At 47.0% G+C, this 20,474-nt stretch overlaps 1 protein-coding gene across 2 annotated transcripts in view; it reads left to right on the forward strand.

The window, feature by feature from the left end:
• Positions 1-20,474, forward strand: part of LOC142658005 (arf-GAP with dual PH domain-containing protein 1-like) — a 162,207-nt gene that overhangs the window by 26,505 nt on the left and 115,228 nt on the right. For both annotated transcript variants that reach the window (XM_075833643.1, XM_075833644.1), the window contains 2 exons: positions 11,564-11,646; positions 16,531-16,643. In XM_075833643.1, coding sequence (XP_075689758.1) covers positions 11,564-11,646; positions 16,531-16,643 — 196 coding nt within the window. The remainder of the gene's footprint in view (positions 1-11,563; positions 11,647-16,530; positions 16,644-20,474) is intronic.

Below are 20,474 nucleotides of genomic sequence, written 5' to 3' on the forward strand. Positions count from 1 at the left end.
TGAGGCGTCTGGGGGTCGTCGATCACGGACACGGCTTATCCCTCGAGTGTGGCCCCACGTCGAGCGCCAAAATGTTCGGGTACTAATCAGTCTCAACCGGCAGGGATAATACGCTGAGTTCGTACGAAAGGAATCACACCACACAGAGTCTGGTACAAAGCTCCTCACTCAGCATCAGGCGTCACTGATTTATTTATTACACACATTTGTTCTATATCCCCTTTCTCCTGGGGGTGGGTACATGTTATCACACTTTTATAAAAGCACGTATCACTGTAAGCCTCTTGTTACTTTGTGTCATCCTTGGATAGGTTCACCCTTATCTGGTCCTTTAGATATGTCTTCATAGTTCATAGTTTGTTCATACCAGGAAGTGACTTGTTATTTTATTAGTGCGTAGTCCCTGTTCAGGGGCCATCTTGCCACGTATACTTATCTAATCCTATTACTATTGCTTCATCACAATTATGTACACAACTCTATAGTCTATATTTTATTAAAGAAAGAAAATTATTATAAACATTAACTTCTGTCCACTCCATCCTTCACAGCGGCACCCCCTCCCCCCCTCTTGCGCCCCTCCTCGCTGGACTGCTGTAACTTCTCCCTCTCCTGGCAGGAGAGGGAGAATATTAATAATAATGGTAATAGGAAAAAAAAACTAATTTCTCCATTAAACATCTATCTATCTATCTATCTATCTATCTATCTATCTATCTATCTATCTATCTATCTATCTATCTGTCTGTCTGTCTGTCTGTCTGTCTGTCTGTCTGTCTGTCTGTCTGTCTGTCTGTCTGTCTGCCTGCCTGCCTATCTATCTATCTATCTATCTATCTATCTATCTATCTATCTATCTATCTATCTATCTATCTATCTATCTATCTATCTATCTATCTATCTATCACATATCATACTCAATAGATGCAAACAAAGCAAAAACAAATGTTATACACAAGTTCCGAAAACTAAAACAAAGAAGATGTAACCGGATCCATAATATTTATAATATCCATATAGTTTTTTTTGTAAGTCTAGCGATCCACAGTGAGAATATGCTCTTGTTATTTGAAGGAGGTGCTGGGCGCGATTTGATATGCTTATGCGAGATGTCGGGCGTGGTTAGGGGGTGTGGCTTAAAAATGTCCCTCTTTTCAAGATTCAAAAGTTGGGAGTAGAGATGAGCGAACTTATGAAAAGTTCCGTTCGGCAGGTTCGCCGAATTTCGTGAAAAAGTTCGATTCGGACCGAACTAGTTCTGACCGAACCTGTAATACAAGAAAGCCCCTAAAAATCGTGTATAACACTGTTTAAAAGCCCTAGAGGCCCTGTATAACACTCTTAGCTCACTCATGAGTGTATCCAAGTACTTTTGAGCTGTCTTTAAGGCAAAGTTAGTGTCTCAGTTACGCCAACATGTATGGCTATAGGAAAACGGATGGGACACGGTGATAACTAACAGAAACCACTGCACTTGTGCATGTTGTATGCTTAATGCATTGTTAAAAAAGGCACAAAAATTAACCATTTTAGGCGGCTGATGCCTGCCAGGCTTCATACATATAAGGTGGTAAAAGAAGAAGCAATGGCTTTTGACAAGCCCTCAAAAAATGTACCCTTTATGGTGGCAGATGCCTGCCGGGGTTCTTCCATACATGGATGTAAAAGCAACAAGCAATGGCTTTTCACAAGCCCTCCAAAAATTGACTCTTTTTATTGGCAGATGCCTGTCGGGGTTCATCCATACATGGATGTAAAAGCAACAAGCAATGGCTTTTGACTAGCCCTCCAAAAATTTACCCTTTTTATTGGCAGATGCCTGCCGGGGTTCTTCCATACATGGATGTAAAAGCAACAAGTAATGACTTTTCACAAGCCCTCCAAAAATTGACCCTTTTTATTGGCAGATGCCTGCCGGGGTTCTTCCATACATGGATGTAAAAGCAACAAGCAATGGCTTTTCACAAGCCCTCCAAAACTTGACCCTTTTTATTGGCAGATGCCTGCCGGGGTTCTTCCATACATGGATGTAAAAGCAACAAGCAATGGCTTTTGACAAGCCCTCAAAAAATGTACCCTTTTAATTGGCAGATGCCTGCCGGGGTTCTTCCATACATGGATGTAAAAACAACAAGCAATGGCTTTTCACAAGCCCTCCAGGCCTGCTTGTAGCAGACGGCACTGGAGGTGTATTGGTGGTAGTAGAGGTATCCAACACAGACAGCAAGGGTGGTAGACTGGTAGTAGCAGCACATTAAAAAAAGAGACTGGACGACAATCACAGGACAAAGCCCTGTGGTGGGGCAGGCCTCAGGCCTGCTTGTAGCAGACGGGCGGCAGTGGAGGTGTATTGGTGGTAGTAGAGGTAGCCAACACAGACAGCAAGGGTGGTGGTAGTAGTAGCAGCACATTAAAAAAAGAGACTGGACAGTCACAGGACAAAGCCCTGTGGTGGGGCAGGCCTGCTTGTAGCAGACATCAATGGAGGTGTATTGGTGGTAGTAGAGGTAGCCAACACAGACAGCAAGGGTGGTAGACTGGTAGTAGCAGCACATTAAAAAAAGAGACTGGACGACAGTCACAGGACAAAGCCCTGTGGTGGGGCAGGCCTCAGGCGTGCTTGTAGCAGACGGGCGGCAGTGGAGGTGTATTGGTGGTAGTAGAGGTAGCCAACACAGACAGCAAGGGTGGTATACTGGTAGTAGCAGCACATTAAAAAAAGAGACTGGACGACAATCACAGGACAAAGCCCTGTGGTGGGGCAGGCCTCAGGCCTGCTTGTAGCAGACGGGCGGCAGTGGAGGTGTATTGGTGGTAGTAGAGGTAGCCAACACAGACAGCAAGGGTGGTGGTAGTAGTAGCAGCACATTAAAAAAAGAGACTGGACAGTCACAGGACAAAGCCCTGTGGTGGGGCAGGCCTGCTTGTAGCAGGCGGCAGTGGAGGTGTATTGGTGGTAGTAGAGGTAGCCAACGCAGACAGCAAGGGTGGTAGTAGTAGTAGTAGCACATTAAAAAAAGAGACTGGACAGTCACAGGACAAAGCCCTGTGGTGGGGCAGGCCTGCTTGTAGCAGACGGCAGTGGAGGTGTATTGGTGGTAGTAGAGGTAGCCAACACAGACAGCAAGGGTGGTATACTGGTAGTAGCAGCACATTAAAAAAAGAGACTGGACGACAGTCACAGGACAAAGCCCTGTGGTGGGGCAGGCCTCAGGCCTACTTGTAGCAGACGGGCGGCAGTGGAGGTGTATTGGTGGTAGTAGAGGTAGCCAACACAGACAGCAAGGGTGGTAGTAGTAGTAGCAGCAGCACATTAAAAAAAGAGACTGGACAACAGTCACAGGACAAAGCCATGTGGTGGGGCAGGCCTCAGGCCTGCTTGTAGCAGACGAGCGGCAATGGAGGTGTATTGGTGGTAGTAGAGGTAGCCAACACAGACAGCAAGTATGGTAGTAGCAGTAGCAGCAGCACATTAAAAAAAGAGACTGGACAGTCACAGAAGAAAGCCCTGTGGTGGGGCAGGCCTGCTTGTAGCAGACGGCAGTGGAGGTGTATTGGTGGTAGTAGAGGTAGCCAACACAGACAGCAAGGGTGGTAGACTGGTAGTAGCAGCACATTAAAAAAAGAGACTGGACGACAGTCACAGGACAAAGCCCTGTGGTGGGGCAGGCCTCAGGCCTGCTTGTAGCAGACGGGCGGCAGTGGAGGTGTATTGGTGGTAGTAGAGGTAGCCAACACAGACAGCAAGGGTGGTAGTAGTAGTAGCAGCACATTAAAAAAAAGAGACTGGACAGTAACAGGACAAAGCCCTGTGGTGGGGCAGGCCTGCTTGTAGCAGACGGCAGTGGAGGTGTATTGGTGGTAGTAGAGGTAGCCAACACAGACAGCAAGGGTGGTAGACTGGTAGTAGCAGCACATTAAAAAAAGAGACTGGACGACAGTCACAGGACAAAGCCCTGTGGTGGGGCAGGCCTCAGGCCTGCTTGTAGCAGACGGGCGGCAGTGGAGGTGTATTGGTGGTAGTAGAGGGAGCCAACACAGACAGCAAGGGTGGTAGACTGGTAGTAGTAGTAGCAGCACATTAAAAAAAAGAGACTGGACGACAGTCACAGGACAAAGCCCTGTGGTGGGGCAGGCCTCAGGCCTGCTTGTCGCAGACGGGCGGCAGTGGAGGTGTATTGGTGGTAGTAGAGGTAGCCAACACAGACAGCAAGGGTGGTAGTAGTAGTAGCAGCAGCACATTAAAAAAAGAGACTGGACAACAGTCACAGGACAAAGCCCTGTGGTGAGGCAGGCCTGCTTGTAGCAGACGGGCGGCAGTGGAGGTGTATTGGTGGTAGTACAGGTAGCCAACACAGACAGCAGGGGTGGTAGACTGGCAGTAGTAGTAGCAGCACATTAAAAAAAGAGACTGGATGACAGTCACAGGACAAAGCCCTGTGGAGGGGTAGGCCTCAGGCCTGCTTGTAGCAGACGGGCGGCACTGGAGGTGTATTGGTGGTAGTAGAGGTAGCTAGCCAACACAGACAGCAAGGGTGGTAGTAGTAGTAGCAGCACATTAAAAAAAGAGACTGGACGACAGTCACAGGACAAAGCCCTGTGGTGGGGCAGGCCTGCTTGTAGCAGACGGCACTGGGGGTGGATTGGTGGTAGAAGTAGTAGCAGCACCAACAGCGGCACATTAAAAGAATAGTGGACAGGACAGAATCCCGTAGTAGCAGGCGGCAGTAGCAGGCGGCAGCAGCAATGTCAGATCTAATCAGTGGCATCAGGCACAGGGGTTTTAAAATCCTCACCGATCCACGCTTGATTCATTTTCAGAAACGTGAGATTTTCCAAGCTGTTGTTGGACAATCTTGTTCGCTTAGGGGTGATGAAGCCCCCTGCCGCGCTGAATACCCTCTCTGACGCTACACTGGAGGGTGGACAAGACAGTACACCCATGGCAAACTGGGCCAGTTCTTGCCAATGATCCAATCTGCTGACCCAGAAGTCCATGGGGTCTGGGATCAGCATTTCTGACGGAGAAAGGGCACAGTCCAGGTACGAGTGAACCTGGTTGTTTAGGTGCTGCACCTGGTGATGGTGAACATCCCTTTGGTGACTACGATGTGTGTGAGGTCGAAGTATTGGATGTAAAAATGTTGTCATCATATTTTCCAAACTGCATTGGCTACTGCTGCTGCCGCTGCTGCCGCGGCTGCCGCCTATTGCAGAGGTAGCTCTGCCAGAGGCGGTGGAACGATGAGACAGTGGGGAGCAGGTGTTTGCCGTTTGAAAGCCGTGACAAGCTGGCTGCATAGCTTCTCTCGATAATAAGCCAATTTTGCCTCCCTCTCGGAAAGCGCAAAATACTCCCCCATTCTGGCTTTATACCGAGGGTCTAAAAGTGTGGCTATCCAGTACTCATCTCTTTGCTTCATGCTAACAATACGACAGTCAGCGCGCAAGTAACGAAGCATACAGCTCGCCAACCTGGCGAGCGTTTAAGAGGGCCCGGTTGGTTCCATCTCCGCCCCATACTGCCATGGTTGTCAATCATCAAGGTCGTCGTCAGACTCGTCATCACCACCATCACTGTCATGTTGTGCGGCTGCCTCGTCCCCTATCCCTTCCTGTGATTCCATCTCCAAATCCAGCTCCTCTTCAGGTCCTGTTTCCTCATCCTCCTCCTCCTCCTCAACATCCATAGCCAGATGTGATCCTTCCTGCATCCTTTGCTGAATCATCGCTGTGAGCGTTTGCTCCATAATGAATATCAGCGGCATAACATCGTTCATTCCGCTAGCGTCACGGCTCACAAATCGTGTGGCCTCTTCAAAGGGTCTCAAAACGCGACATGCGTCTCTAACCAGCTGCCAGTGCCTGAGCTCGAAATTACACTGGCTCCAAACGCTGCCCGTCTGCTGCATCAGGAAATCATTCACGGCTTTCCGCTGTTCGTACAGACGGTCCAACATGTGCAGGGTGGAATTCCAGCGTGTTGGAACGTCGCAAATCAGGCTGTGTTCTGGGAGATTGTTTTGACGCTGCAAGTCCAGGAGGGCGTGCTTAAATGCATACGAATGTCTAAAGCGAACGCAAACCCTCCTGGACATGGCCAGCACACCCTTCAAACCAACATATGACTTTAAGAAGCGTGTTATGACCAGATTGATCAAATGTGCCATGCAAGGAGTGTGTGTCAGGTGACCTAGACGCAGTGCAGCCACAACGTTCTTGCCGTTATCAGAGACAACATTGCCCAGTGTGAGTTTCAGAGGAGATAGCCAGCGTGCGATTTCCTCCTTGATGCACAGCAGCAGCTCCTGCCCTGTGTGGCTTTTCTCGCCCAGGCTCAGCAGGTGTAAGACAGAGTTGTGGCGCTTCACCTTGCACCTATGAAAAGAGGAGGGAGGAGGTGTGGAAGATACGCTGTGTCCTGTCAGGGACGGGAAGACCTCCAAGGAGGAAGGCAAGGAGTAGGAGGAGGAGTAGGAGGAGGAGGATGGTAGGCGCCTGGTGTCCGGAGTTGAACCAGAAAGATACAAGCGTGGAGGTGGTAATGCCTGGCATTGCTGCGGTGGTGCATCGGACTGAAAAAAATTGACCCAGTGGGCCGTGAAAGACATGTACTGTCCCTGCCCATAGTTGCTGCTCCACGTGTCGACGGTGGCATGTACCCTGCTGCACACGGATAATTGCAAGGACTGGCACACCTTTTCCTCCATATGCTTGTGCAAGGCAGGGACAGCTGTTTTGGAGAAGTAATGTCGGCTAGGTATTCGCCACCTAGGCTGAGCACACGCCATCAATTGCTTGAAGCCGGCGGCGTCGACCAGGTGGTACGGCAGCGACTGCACCACCAACAACTTAGCCAGGTGTGAATAAAGCCGCACGACAAGTGGATGACTGGGTATATATTGTTGCTTATTGGACAACGATTCCGTAATGGATAACTGACGGGACGTAGGAGGAGCACTAGATGACAGTGATGATGATGATGACGACAACGACATGGTGGATAAGGCCTGGCTACTACTTAGATGACAGGGACTCGGAGCAGCAGCAGCAGCTGCAGAGGCCAGTGTCAATCAGCTAGAATATGCAGTTCAGTTCTGGGCTCCAGTTCATAGAAAGGATGCCCTGGAGTTGGAAAAAATACAAAGAAGAGCAACGAAGCTAATTAGGGGCATGGAGAATTTACGTTATGAGGAAAGATTGAAAGAATTAAACCTATTTAGCCTTGAAAAAAGACGACTAAGGGGGGACATGATTAACTTATATAAATATATTAATGGCACATACAAAAAATATGGTGAAATCCTGTTCCTTGTAAAACCCCCTCAAAAAACAAGGGGGCACTCCCTCCGTCTGGAGAAAAAAAGGTTCAAGCTGCACAGGCGACAAGGCTTCTTTACAGTGAGAACTGTGAATCTATGGAATAGCCTACCGCAGGAGCTGGTCACAGCAGGGACAGTAGATGGCTTTAAAAAAGGGTTAGATAATTTCCTAGAACAAAAAAATATTAGCTCCTATGTGTAGATATTTTTCCTTCCTTTTTCCCTTCCCTTGGTTGAACTTGATGGACATGTGTCTTTTTTCGGCCGTACTAACTATGTAACTATGTAACTACATTAGATGTACATGATGATGGTGGGGCATGTCGATTGTCCCACATGGCCTTGTGATGCCGCTCCATGTGTTTACGTAGAGCGGTAGTTCCTACATTGCTGCCCTGCCCACGCCTTACATTCTGCTTGCAGATACGGCACTGTGCCATGTTTTCGTCCTCCGGGAAGGTACAGAACAATTGCCACACGGCAGAGTACCGTAAAAAGGTAGTACCACGTCCACCACCACCACCACCACTACCACCCGAGCTTGCCCCTTGTCTGGCTGGCTTTTTTCGGGAGCCTACACCAGCATCAGTGTCGCCATCACCGGCTCTTGAGCTGACCCTACCGCTGCAACGTTTTGCAGATTGACTTCTGCCCCTACCTCGGCTTGGCTGTTTATCACGGCCAGTGCCGCTACTACTACCCTCCTCCTCTGACGCCGTCATCACCTCGTCACCTGGTTCCCACGTCCTGACTAAAACAACATCATCATCGTAGCCTTCCTCATCATCCCCGCCACTTCTGTCACTGTGTTGTGAATGTGATGTGACATCATGGCGGGCTCCATGCCCCCCCCCTCATTACTGCGTCTGCCACCACGGCTACCACCACCAACACCCCCAGTACCGCAGCTATGCGTCTCGGACACCGCTTCCACCTCCACCACCGCCGCAACACACTCCGTTGGCTGACTCGCAGAAAACAAATCATCATTATCACTATGTTGTTCAGTATCTTCCTTCGCACCCGAGGAGATGTCTCTTAGGACTCTCAGGAAAGATGGCTTCTCGCTAGGAAGGGGGAGTGAAGACATAGATGATGGAATGGAAACGCTAGAAATACCTATATTACTACTGTCACTGTGCCAAGGAACTGTAGAGGATCTGGAATCCAACGAAACCTGGCTTGAAGCCAGATCGTCAGAGTCTTCCTGCTGAGATGACCGCGAGCCAGCCAACCAGTCCATAATGGCCGTATTGTCTAAAGTAACCCGCCCACCGGAGGAGATGGACAAGTCTGGCTTGCTGATACTGCTACTACTACCAGCAGGCACATGGCTGCTGCTACTAGTGTAACTGGGCACATGTCTTGTGCCACAAATGCTGGTACTGGGTCTGGCACCAACAGATCCAACATTTGGACTGGAAGAGGAGACGGCATGGGTGTTTTTTCCTCTACCCCGTCCTTTCACAACCTTTTTTTTACCAGACATTTCACTGCTGGAGTGCAACAAGTTGAATCAAAACCTGGGGGATGAGCCCCTTCTAAAAGCGTATTCACACACTGACACTGGCTTGGCAAATGGCAATGAATGAGAATTTCTATCAGCCACGCCGCAGTGCACTCAGGGAATGCTGGGCCTTGTAGTGCTACTACCACTACTACAAAGGCTGCCTGTATTGCAAGTTGTATTGTTATTTGTTTGTTATGTTAACGGCCGGGGATAAGCCCCTTCTAAAAGCGTATTCACACATTGACACTGGCTTGGCAAATGGCAATGAATGAGAATTTCTATCAGCCACGCCGCGGTGCACTCAGGGAATGCTGGGCCTTGTAGTACTACTAGGCTGCCTGTATTGCAAGTTGGATTGTTATTTCGTTATGTTAACGGCCAGGGATGAGCCCCTTCTAAAAGCGTATTCACACTGACACTGGCTTGCCAAATGGCAATGAATGAGAATTTCTATCAGCCACTGTGCACTGACTCAGGGAATGCTGGGCGTTGTAGTACTACAAAGCCTGCCTGTATTGCAAGTTGGATGCAACGGGGATGAGCCCCTTATAAAAGCGTATTCACACACTGGCTGAGTAGTGAGTAGTGGATGAGACCCTTCGATTGCTGGATTCCTGCCTTTTAGATTCCTAAAGCTTTCCCTTACTGCACAGAGATGCTATCCCTACAGCTCCTGTCTGTAAAATGGCCGCTGAGCTTCGTGCATAGACTTTTATTGCAGGCTTGAGCCCGCCGCTGAGCTCCGTGCATAGACTTTTATTGCAGGCTTGAGCCCGCCCCTTTGCTGCCTCCCGATTGGCTGGGAGAGCCGTTTGCAAGGCATTATGGGGTAGCCTGATGTCAGGTGATCTTGTGAAATCCTCCATTTTAGATGTAACATGTGGCAGGCGCCAAAATGTAGCCGGGTTTGGTCAAAACGGGTTCGGCCGAACCCGGTGAAGTTCGGATTCGCTGCGAACCGAACTTTTCCCGAAGTTCGGACCGAAACCGGGTTCCGTTGTCCCGGTTCGCTCATCTCTAGTTGGGAGGTATGATATATGTGGTGTTAGTGACTGCCTCCATTTTTTGTTCTTGCACTCCTCCCATTCTGCCCTGGATGATTTTAATTAGTTTAAAGAGGCTCTGTCACCAGATTTTGCAACCCCTATCTCCTATTGCAGCAGATCGGCGCTGCAATGTAGATAAGAGTAACGTTTTGTTTTTTTTTTTTAAAACGAGCATTTTTGGCCAAGTTATGACCATTTTTATATTTATGCAAATGAGGCTTTCTAAAGTACAACTGGGCGTGTTTAAAGTAAAAGTACAACTGGGCGTGTATTATGTGCGTACATCTGGGCGTTTTTACTTCTTTTACTAGCTGGGCGTTGTGAATGGGAGTGTATGATGCTGACGAATCAGCACCATCCACTTCTCTTCGTTAACACCCAGCTTCTGGCAGTGCACGGACACAGCGTGTTCTCGAGAGATCACGCTGTTACGTCACTCACTTCCTGCCCCAGGTCCTGCATCGTGTCGGACGAGCGAGGACACATCGGCACCAGAGGCTACATTTGATTCTGCAGCAGCATCGGCGTTTGCAGGTAAGTCGATGTAGCTACTTACCTGCAAACGCTGATGCTGCTGCAGAATGTACGCACATAATACACGCCCAGTTGTACTTTTACTTTAAACACGCCCAGTTGTACTTTAGAAAGCCTCATTTGCATAAATATAAAATTTACTTGGCCAAAAATGCTCGTTTAAAAAAAAACAAAAACGTTACTCTTATCTACATTGCAGCGCCGATCTGCTGCAATAGGAGATAGGGGTTGCAAAATCTGGTGACAGAGCCTCTTTAATGCTGGTTCATAGCATCCCCAGATATATGTATGCTTAGTCCCAGTTCTGGGTGTATGTGCAAAGTAGGTCCCCACAGATGGAGGACGCCTTGTCGTGGCAGGTGGGCAAACAAAATTTGATCAAAATGAACCTCCTGATTGTAAGTAGATTTAGCAGTAATGCATATTTATTTATATTAAGGATTAGGTGACATTTGTGTTCAAGTGTGATGTGGGCATTTTTTTTGTGTGCTGTATAAATTACATGTTTTGTTTCATTTTGTTGGAATGTGCTGTTCAAACTTTTGTGTTTATATTATTTTGTTTAGCTATTATTTATTTCCAACCTGACTAAAAAAGAGAGAAATGTTTTGTTCAGGGGCCTCCATGAATGCTGATCTGGCCCTCTGTATTCTTTTGTACAACATTCATTGTTTGTTTTAGTGATCCCTATCAGAAATGCTTGCTGTACTGCATTCACCAGGCAATGAATACAAAAAAAGATTCTTTACTGATTTTACTTCTTTACTTCCTTACCAGTGCATTCTAAAGTTGATCTTACACGGCCCAACATGGGTCGTGTAAACGAGCGCCGATCAATGAGACAGCTCGCTGATCGGCGCTCGTTTGCTCCAGTCACAAGTTACTCTGATCACTCGTCCCCATACATTTTTATCACGTCAGCAGCGCATCTCCCTGTTTACACAGGGAGATGTGCTGCCGACAATGATAATTATTCTGGCATTTAAACCTATACAACCAGCCGATGAACGAGCGTAAGCTCGTTCATCGACTGATCGTTGCCACAGGGCAATTGTCGGGGATGAGTTTGCCGATAATTGACCGTTGTAAAAGGACATTTATTCTGCATAACAACTCTTTGTATGTTCCTTCAAGCTCTCTGTCATTTGCAGTGTCTTGCGAGAACAATGGATCCGGGCTAAATACGAACGTAAACAGTTTATGAAAAAGGAAGGTTCTGATGGCTTTCCTGCGGGTAAGACGACAGGAGAACATCCGGAATTGGAGGCCACAGCATCTTACGAACAATATTTATTTATATTACTACATAGACATGAAAGCCAGTCACAGTTATCTACTGTATACACTGGCGTAGCTATAGGGGTCGCAGAGGTCGTAATTGCGACCGGGCCCCGAAGCCAGGGGGGCCCACCGCCCCCCCGCACCACATCAATAAAAAGTTACTATAGTAACTCGGGCCGCGGGCCGCTGTTACTATAGTAGCAGACTGTACTTACCTTCCTGGTTCCGGATCGCAGCGGAGGTCCTGACGTCAAGCGCTGTGCGCAGCGCATGACGTCACAGCGCTATGCGCCGCGCACAACATCGAGAGGACAGAACTTCGGCCGCGGCTGAAGAGGAAGGTAAGATTAGTAGCCCTGACTGGCGGGGTCCGACTCCCGGGACCCGCCAATCAGCTGTTTTGAAGGGGCCGCAGCACTCGTACGAGAGCTGCTTCCCCTTCATTCCGGTCACACTGTGAATCCGTGTCGGCGATTCACAGTGTGAGCGAGTAGTGAAATGAAGGGAAGCAGCTCTCGTACGAGTGCTGCGGCCCCTTCAAAACAGCTGATTGGCGGGTCCCGGGAGACGGACCCCGACACATCAATGTTTAGGGACTGCACAGCCTACGATGTAGCAGGCTTAGAGGGCCCATGAGACAGGATCACAGATTGTGTGATCCTGTTTGCTGGGCCCTGTATCTAAGCCAATCACATGGTAGGCTTAGATATATGGCCCATGTGTGATCCTGTCTGATGGGCCCTGTATCTAAGCGTACCACACTGTAGGTTTAGATACAGGGCCCCAGCACACCGTACTCTTATACTGTATAAGATTACTGTCTGCTGGACCCTGTATCTAAGCCTACCTTGTGGTAGGCTGAGATACAGGGTCCCACAGACAATATCACACATGGGCTCTGTATCTAAGCCTAACATGTGTTACTAATCGTTTTTTTGTGTGTTTTCTTACAGGTTCGGTCGTTGGACTACGTCGGATTCCAGGACTACTTCGATGATGGCTTTTTTTTTATTATCAATAAAATGGTTAATGATGGTTGTGTGGGTTTTTTTTATTTCAATAAAATATTTTTTATATGTCTTTGTGTTTTTATTTAAACTATATTACTACCGCCTTAGTAATGGCCGCCGGCTGATTGACAGCATCCATTGCTAAGGCGGGGCTTAGTGTTAGCCGATGCAGAGGCTAACACTAACCCCCTTTATTACCCCGGTACGCACCGCCACCAGGGGTGCTGGGAAGAGCCGGGTACCATCCAGTACTTGACCATCTGTAGCGATGGTCGGCTACTGGGGTGGCCGCAGGCTGGTATTATCAGGAGGGGAAAGGCCAAAAACAGTGCGCCTTCCCACCCTGGTGATGCTAGGCTGCTTCTGCTTTATTGTATCTGGCTGGTTATGAAAAATGGGGGGGACCCCACGTCATTTAAAAAAAATAAAATAATAATAATAATAAAAATAATTGGAAATAACGATGTGGGGTCCCCCCCCCCCAATTTTCATAACCAGCCAGATACAACACAGCAGCAGCAGGCAGCATTACCAGGGTGGTAGGTGCCACTGTTTTTGGCCTTCCCCAGCCTAATACTACCAGCCTGCGGCCGCCCGGTGCCTGACCGTCACTACAGATGGACGGGTATTGGCTTGTACCCGGCTCTTCCCAGTACCCCAGTTGGCGGTGGGTACCGGGGTAATAATGGGGGTTAGTGTTAGCCTCTGCACCTGATAACAAGCCCCACCTTAGTAATAGAGGTTGTCAATCAGCCAGCGGCCATTACTAAGGCGGTGATAATAAAGTTTAAAAAGATACAAGCACATAGAAAAAATATTTTATTGAAATAAAAAAACACAACCCTCATTAACCATTTTATTGAGAATAAAAAAACACCGTCATTGAAGTCCTCGTATCCGAAGTCCAACAACCGAACCTGTAAATAAACACAAACACACAAAAATAATTAGTAACACATAAAGAAGCAAAATTATTATTCTTACCTTTCCTGGGTCCAGCGCTGGAGCTGCAATGTCAGCGAGCTGAGTCCTGTATCTAATCCTATCATGTGTGATACTGTCTGCTGAGCCGCCGTATGTAATCCTGCCATGTGTAATACTTTCTGCTGGGCCCTATATCTAATCCAATCATGTGTGATACTGTCTGCTGAGCCACTGTATCTAATCCTATCATGTGTGATACTGCCTTCTGAGCCACTGTATCTAATCCTATCGTGTGATACTGTCTGCTGAGCCACTGTATCTAATCCTATCATGTGTGATACTGTCTGCTGAGCCGCTGTATATAATCCTATCATGTGTGATACTGTCTGCTTAGCCGCTGTATCTAATCCTATCATGTGTGATACTGTCTGCTGGGCCCTATCTCTAATCCTATCATGTGTGATACTGTCTGCTGAGCCACTGTATCTAATCATATCATGTGTGCAGGGGCGTAACTAGGAAAGACTGGGCCCCATGGCAAACTTTTGACTGGGGTCCCCATCCCGTGGGTGTCACACAACCCCCCCCCCTTGTAGATAGTTACAGCCCCCCCTGTGGATAACGCCATACAGTCCCCCCTGTAGATAACGCCATACAGCGCCCCCCTGTAGATAACGCCATACAGCCCCCCTATAGATAATGCCATACAGCCCCCCCTGTGTGGCGTTATCTACAGAGGGGGACTGTGTGGCATTATCTACAGGGGGGACTGTGTGGCGTTATCTACAGGGGGGACTGTGTGGCGTTATCTACAGGGGGGACTGTGTGGCGTTATCTACAGGGGAGACTGTGTGGCATTATCTACAGGGGGGCTGTATGGCGTTATCTACAGGGGGGACTGCGTGGCGTTATCTACAGGGGGCTGTGTGGCGTTATCTACAGGGGGGGACTGTGTGGCGTTATCTACAGGGGGACTGTATGGCGCTATCTACAGGGGGACTGTATGGCGTTCTCTACAGAGGGGGCTGTATGGCGCTAACGCCATACAGCCCCCACTGTAGAGAACGCCATACAGCCCCCACTGTAGAGAACGCCATACAGCCCCCACAGTAGAGAACGCCATACAGCCCCCACTGTAGAGAACGCCATACAGCGCCCCCCCTGCAGGGAAAGCCATACAGCGCCCCCCCTGCAGGGAACGCCATACAGGACCCCCCCCTGCAGGGAACGCCATACAGCACCCCCCCTGCAGGGAAAGCCATACAGCTCCCCCCCCCCTGCAGGGAAAGCCATACAGCCCCCCCTCTGCAGGGAACGCCATACAGCGCCCCCCCTGCAGGGAAAGCCATACAGCGCCCCCCCCCGCAGGGAACGCCATACAGCACCCCCCTGCAGGGAACGCCATACAGCGCCCCCCCCCCCCCCTGCAGGGAAAGCCATACAGCACCCCACCCTGCAGGGAAAGCCATACAGCGCCCCCCTGCATGGAACGCCATACAGCGCCCCCCCTGCAGGGAACGCCATACAGCTCCCCCCCTGCAGGGAATGCCATACAGCGCCCCTCCCTGCAGGGAACGCCATACAGCAGCCCCCCCTGCAGGGAACGCCATACAGCGCCCCGCCTGCAGGGATATGGGATACATATGTGATCTCTGGCAATGATAGGGAGAACGGGGGACTGAAAGTCCCCTGAAGTACTCCATGACTAACCTCTGACTTCCGGCGTCTGTGTCGGCAGCTCAATAAAAATGAAAGGAGCGCTGTTGGTCACGCATGCGCACAAGCGCGACCGGCGCTCCATTCATTTCTACGGAGCTGCCGACACAGACCCCGGAAGTCCGAGGTTTGTGATGGAGAACTTCAGGGGACTTTCAGTCCCCCGTTCTCCCTATCGCTGCCAGCGATCACACATGTATCCCCTATCCTGTCGATAGGGGATACATGTCTTTTGTTTAATGGCAGAGCGGGGAGATACCTCCCTGCTCTGCCGTAGTGTTCAGTGGCGTCCCGCTGTAGCAGCCATAGCGGCTGCTAGCGACACGGGCCCCCTCATGCCGCGGGCCCCGTAGCAGTCGCTACGGCTGCTACGGCGGTAGTTACGCCACTGCATGTGTGATACTGTCTGCTGGGCCACTGCATCTAATCCTATCATGTGTGATACTGTCTGCTCAGCCACTGTATCTAAGCCTATCATGTGTGATACTGTCTGCTCAGCCACTGTATCTAATCCCATCATGTGTGATACTGTCTGCTGAGCCACTGTATCTAATCCTATCTATAGTTGATAGGGTCGTAGTGCTATAGATGTGCTGTCTCCTATAAACACACACACACACATTTTTTTGGGGGGGACACATATGTATTGGGGCTATTTCCCCTGAGATTTTAAGTCCTTAGTGACGCCCCCGTCTGCTAGTGCTGCATTGTTGGGTCACTTAGGAGACCCAGCGATGCGGCTGAAAGCTGAGGACCGTCGGCCATGAGAAGTTTGCAGGGGGGGGCCCAATAAGAACTTTTGCATCGGGGCCTATGAGCCTTTAGCTACGCCCCTGACTGTATAGGTAGTGCAGGCAATCCTCCTATTGCAGGGCCTCCACAGTCTTGTGTGTTTCATTATAAATAACTTAAAACCTCAGACTTTTCCCGCTGCTAATGTGAGTGCTTGAAAAATAACAATTTAAGCAATTCCCTAATCTGTTTCTTCAGCCTGACCAAACATGATCCTACATATAATAAAAAATACATCTGTGTAAAATAAAAAATATGATGCTTCCATCGATGGAATAATTACTAATTATAATAATAATAATAATAATAATAATAACTAATAATATCAGTGAGGCCTCTGGAATAAAGTCTACACATCTACCACTAGATGTCAACAATATTATGTTTTGCTGTAGGAGTGAAGGAAGGACTCTTATTCAAGCGAGGAAGGGATAATGGACAATATTTGACTAGGAAGTTTGTCCTGACAGAGTTGGATGGCACCTTGAAATATTTCATAAAGTCAGATGTAAGTATTATTGAGAATGGAATGATCAAAAGAAAAAGGTTGCCCTGTCTATGTAAATAAAGATATAAAGATGAATGGTTTTTTTTTCATTAAATGTCATGCAGATTTCACTTTTTCTTGACTTTTCTGGACTCTAAGCTGCTAGCTTACATCTGTATTGATAGATTGTAGCAGTGGTGTAATAATCAAAATCGCAGGAATGTGACCAGGCCCACATGGGACCTACCCCTGATCGACCTCAGGCTGCCACATCAGGACCTTGCAAAGTTCTGTTCTGCGGTGCATACAAGATCCTTATGCCGGGCAGTGTTAGGACGTTGTATGCGAAGCAGAACACAACATTCAGCATCAGGATGTTGTGTGCGCCGTGACGCAGACATTTGCTAGGGTCTTATGTGGCAGCCTGAGGGGAATCTAAGGTGAGCACTATATTGTTACGCCCCTGGGTTGAAGCAAACCCACATGGTAAGACTGTGTTCACATCAGTGTTGTCTTTCTGTTGAGGGCTTCCGTCTGAGCTTTCTGCTGGGGGAACCCCTCAATGGAATGGTAAACGGAAACCTTAGCTTTCCGTTTGCATCACCATTGCTCTTAATGGTGATGGAAACTTTGCTAATGCCTTCCGTTTGTCAACATTGTGAAAGGGTTTAGTTGTTTTTCGACGGAATCAATAGCGCAGTCGACTCAGTTGTAATAGTTAAACAGCCTCTGAATGTAAACAAGAATGTTTCCATTCATGGAAATTAAGCAGAGATCTTTAACCCCTTCCCGACATTTGTCGTGTGGATACGTCATGGAAAGTTAGTGCTTCCCGCATTTTGCCGTATCCATACAACAAATGCATGGCATCTGCTCAGAAGCTGAGTCAGTGCCATCATCGCCGGATGTCAGCGGTGTATTACAGCTGACATCCACCTAATACTGGCCTCCTGGTCTGCCTAGCACGGAAGTCTTCCAGGCCCCGCCCAGAGGCGGAGCATGAAAGGCTTCCGTAGCCGATGGCAAGATGGCGCTGGCTCAGGAGCTAAGCTGGCATCATCAGCGGTGGATGTCAGCTGTATGTTACAGCAGACATCCTCCTGTAACGGCAGGAACCGGAGCTAGCTCCGATTCCTTCCATTAATCCCTTAGATGCAGCGATCGGCAGTACTGCCATTCATTCAGGGCTGTCGACTGCTACTATAGCAACAGAAGTTGAATAGGCCCCTACATATTTAGTGCAATGTATTAGGAAAAAAATATGACAGTTGGACCTTCAAGTCCCCTAGTGGGACTTGAAAAAAAGTGTAACAAAAGTATAGAAAAGTTTTAAAACATACAATAAAAGGTTCAATGAATAAAATCAAAACACAATTTTCCCTTATCAAGTCCTTTATTATTGAAAAATAAAAATAAACCACACATATTTAGTATTGCCGCGATCGCAATAGCCTGAGCTATAAGAATATTATGTTATTTATTCCACATGGTGAACAGCGTAAAAAAAAAAAGTTAAAAAACTATACCAGAATTTCTGTTTTTTGGTCACTTTGCCCTACAAATATTGGAATAAAACGTGATCAAAAAGTTGCATGTATCCAAAAATAGTACCTATATAAACTATAGCTCGTCTCGCAAAAAATAAGCCCTCATACAGCTCTGTCGATGAAAAAATTCAAACGTTATGGTTCTCACAACTTAGCGACAGAAAAAATGCATTCTTTTTAGAAAAGTAATTTTATTGTGCAAAAAGTTGTAAAACATAAAAAAGTGCTATAAATTAGGTATCGCCGGAATCGGACTGACCCGCAGAATAAAGTTAACATGTGATTTTTAATGCTTGGTGAACGCTGTATAAAAAAACAGAAAATCTTTGCCAGAATTGCTGTTTTTTGGTCACCTTGCCTCCCAAAAAAAGGATAAAAAGTGATAAAACAAAGTCACATGTACCCCAAAATTGTACCAATAAAAACTATAGCTCATCCCGAAAAAAACAGCCCTCATACCACTACGACTATGAAAAAATAAAATTAGTTAAGGCTCTATAAGTCAGGAAATAAAAAATATGCAGTTGTGCAGGCCTGAGGGGAACATTTAGTCTGTTTCAATAGGGGAATTATCAGGGCCCTAAAATTAGGGTACCAGGAAGGGTAGGGCCCAAACATATCTGCATTGAAGCAAGTATTATACCAGCAAAATTCCCCAAACTGCAAAGGTGCGGAGTGTTGACCAAAAGGTGGATAAGGAAGGACATTTATCAGTGCGATAGAAGATATTGAGGCACTCACCGGATAATCAACAAACTTCTTTATTCCTGGATCTCGGTCAGGATGTGGAATTAGCCTACGGCCGTATCACGTGCGTACACGCTTCCTCAAGGCCTTGGCGTCACTTCCTCTACCTGCCTTTTTATCCACATGTCAGTACAAAATGTTATACAACAAAATACTAAAAGACAGGGAAATACACAATATATAATATGGTGAAATAGTGTATCATATTTGTATCAAGCTAGAATAACAATATGTTTCTATTTATTCATTCGTTTAAAAACAACAAGGTTTTTTATGTTATAAAGAGTGGTCCTAGTGCCCCTATCTGTGAGATAATTTCTGCCTCTTTTTGCAATGGAACTCTGTTTCTGTCTCCTCCAGACACTAGCGGTTTAATGTGAACTATACCCACAAAACACATACATCTAGCATTACCTTTATGTTCTTCCTGCATATGCTGTATTAATCTAGGACAACCCTCGCTTGTGACTAGTGATCTAATATGTTCACGGAATCTAATATACATGGGTCGGATAGTTTTACCTACATAAAATCTACCACAATTGCAGACAATAGCATATACAACATATTGGGTTCTACATGTTATCAGCTCATTGATTTCAAACGCACAACCCCCTAAATTAAGGTTCCTAGTGTGAATAATGGAGTTGCAATAATTTATGATTACCTTTCGGTCCTATGGCTAATAACCAATTCTCATTTCCCTTCTCTTTTTGGGAAAAACGACCTCTAACTAGTATATCCTTCAAGTTTTTGCATCTACGGAAAGATATTATTGGTTTCCTAACTGCGACCTCCATTAATAGAGAGTCATTTTCAACAAGATGCCAATTTTTTCTAATGCTCATACGGATAACATCGCTCATTGGACTATGACCAAAAGATAGAACAAACCTTTTATCCTCTTTTACATAAAAATTTTTCTTCCTCTTTTTATTGTGTTGTAATAGAGATAACTGTTTATTGTTGTTAGCTTTATTCAAAGCTTCCTCCACCAATTTAGAAGGATAGCCACGAATTTCTAACCTTTTTCTCATTTCATCTGCCTGCTCAAGGAATATCACATTGTTGCTATTAATTCTTCTTAAACGTAAAAATTGAGCATATGGTAAAGATTGAGTTACATGTTTTGGATGATAACTATCATATCGTAAAAGTGTATTAGTAGCTGTGGGTTTTCAATATCCTTTTGTCTGTATCTCACCCTCCTCTATCGTCACATATACGTCTAAGAATTTGATTTCTTGATCACCAAACTTATGTGTAAAGCTCATATTCATGGTATTTTTATTTAGATATTGAACAAATTCTAAAAATTGTTCCTGAGTACCAGACCACACTATAAAAATATCATCTATATAGCGCAGATATAGCTGTAGATATATAGCATAAGAATTGGACAGATTGTAAATCATTTTTTCCTCAAAATCAGCCAGAAATAAATTGCCGAAGGTTGGGGCCACTGGGGTAGCCATCGCCGTTCCTGACTTTTGACGATACCAAGTGTCATCAAATTGAAAAGAATTGTGACCCAACACATACAGTAATGCTTCACAAA

Source organism: Rhinoderma darwinii, chromosome 7 (genome assembly GCF_050947455.1).
Source record: "Rhinoderma darwinii isolate aRhiDar2 chromosome 7, aRhiDar2.hap1, whole genome shotgun sequence".
Taxonomy (NCBI): domain Eukaryota; kingdom Metazoa; phylum Chordata; class Amphibia; order Anura; family Rhinodermatidae; genus Rhinoderma; species Rhinoderma darwinii.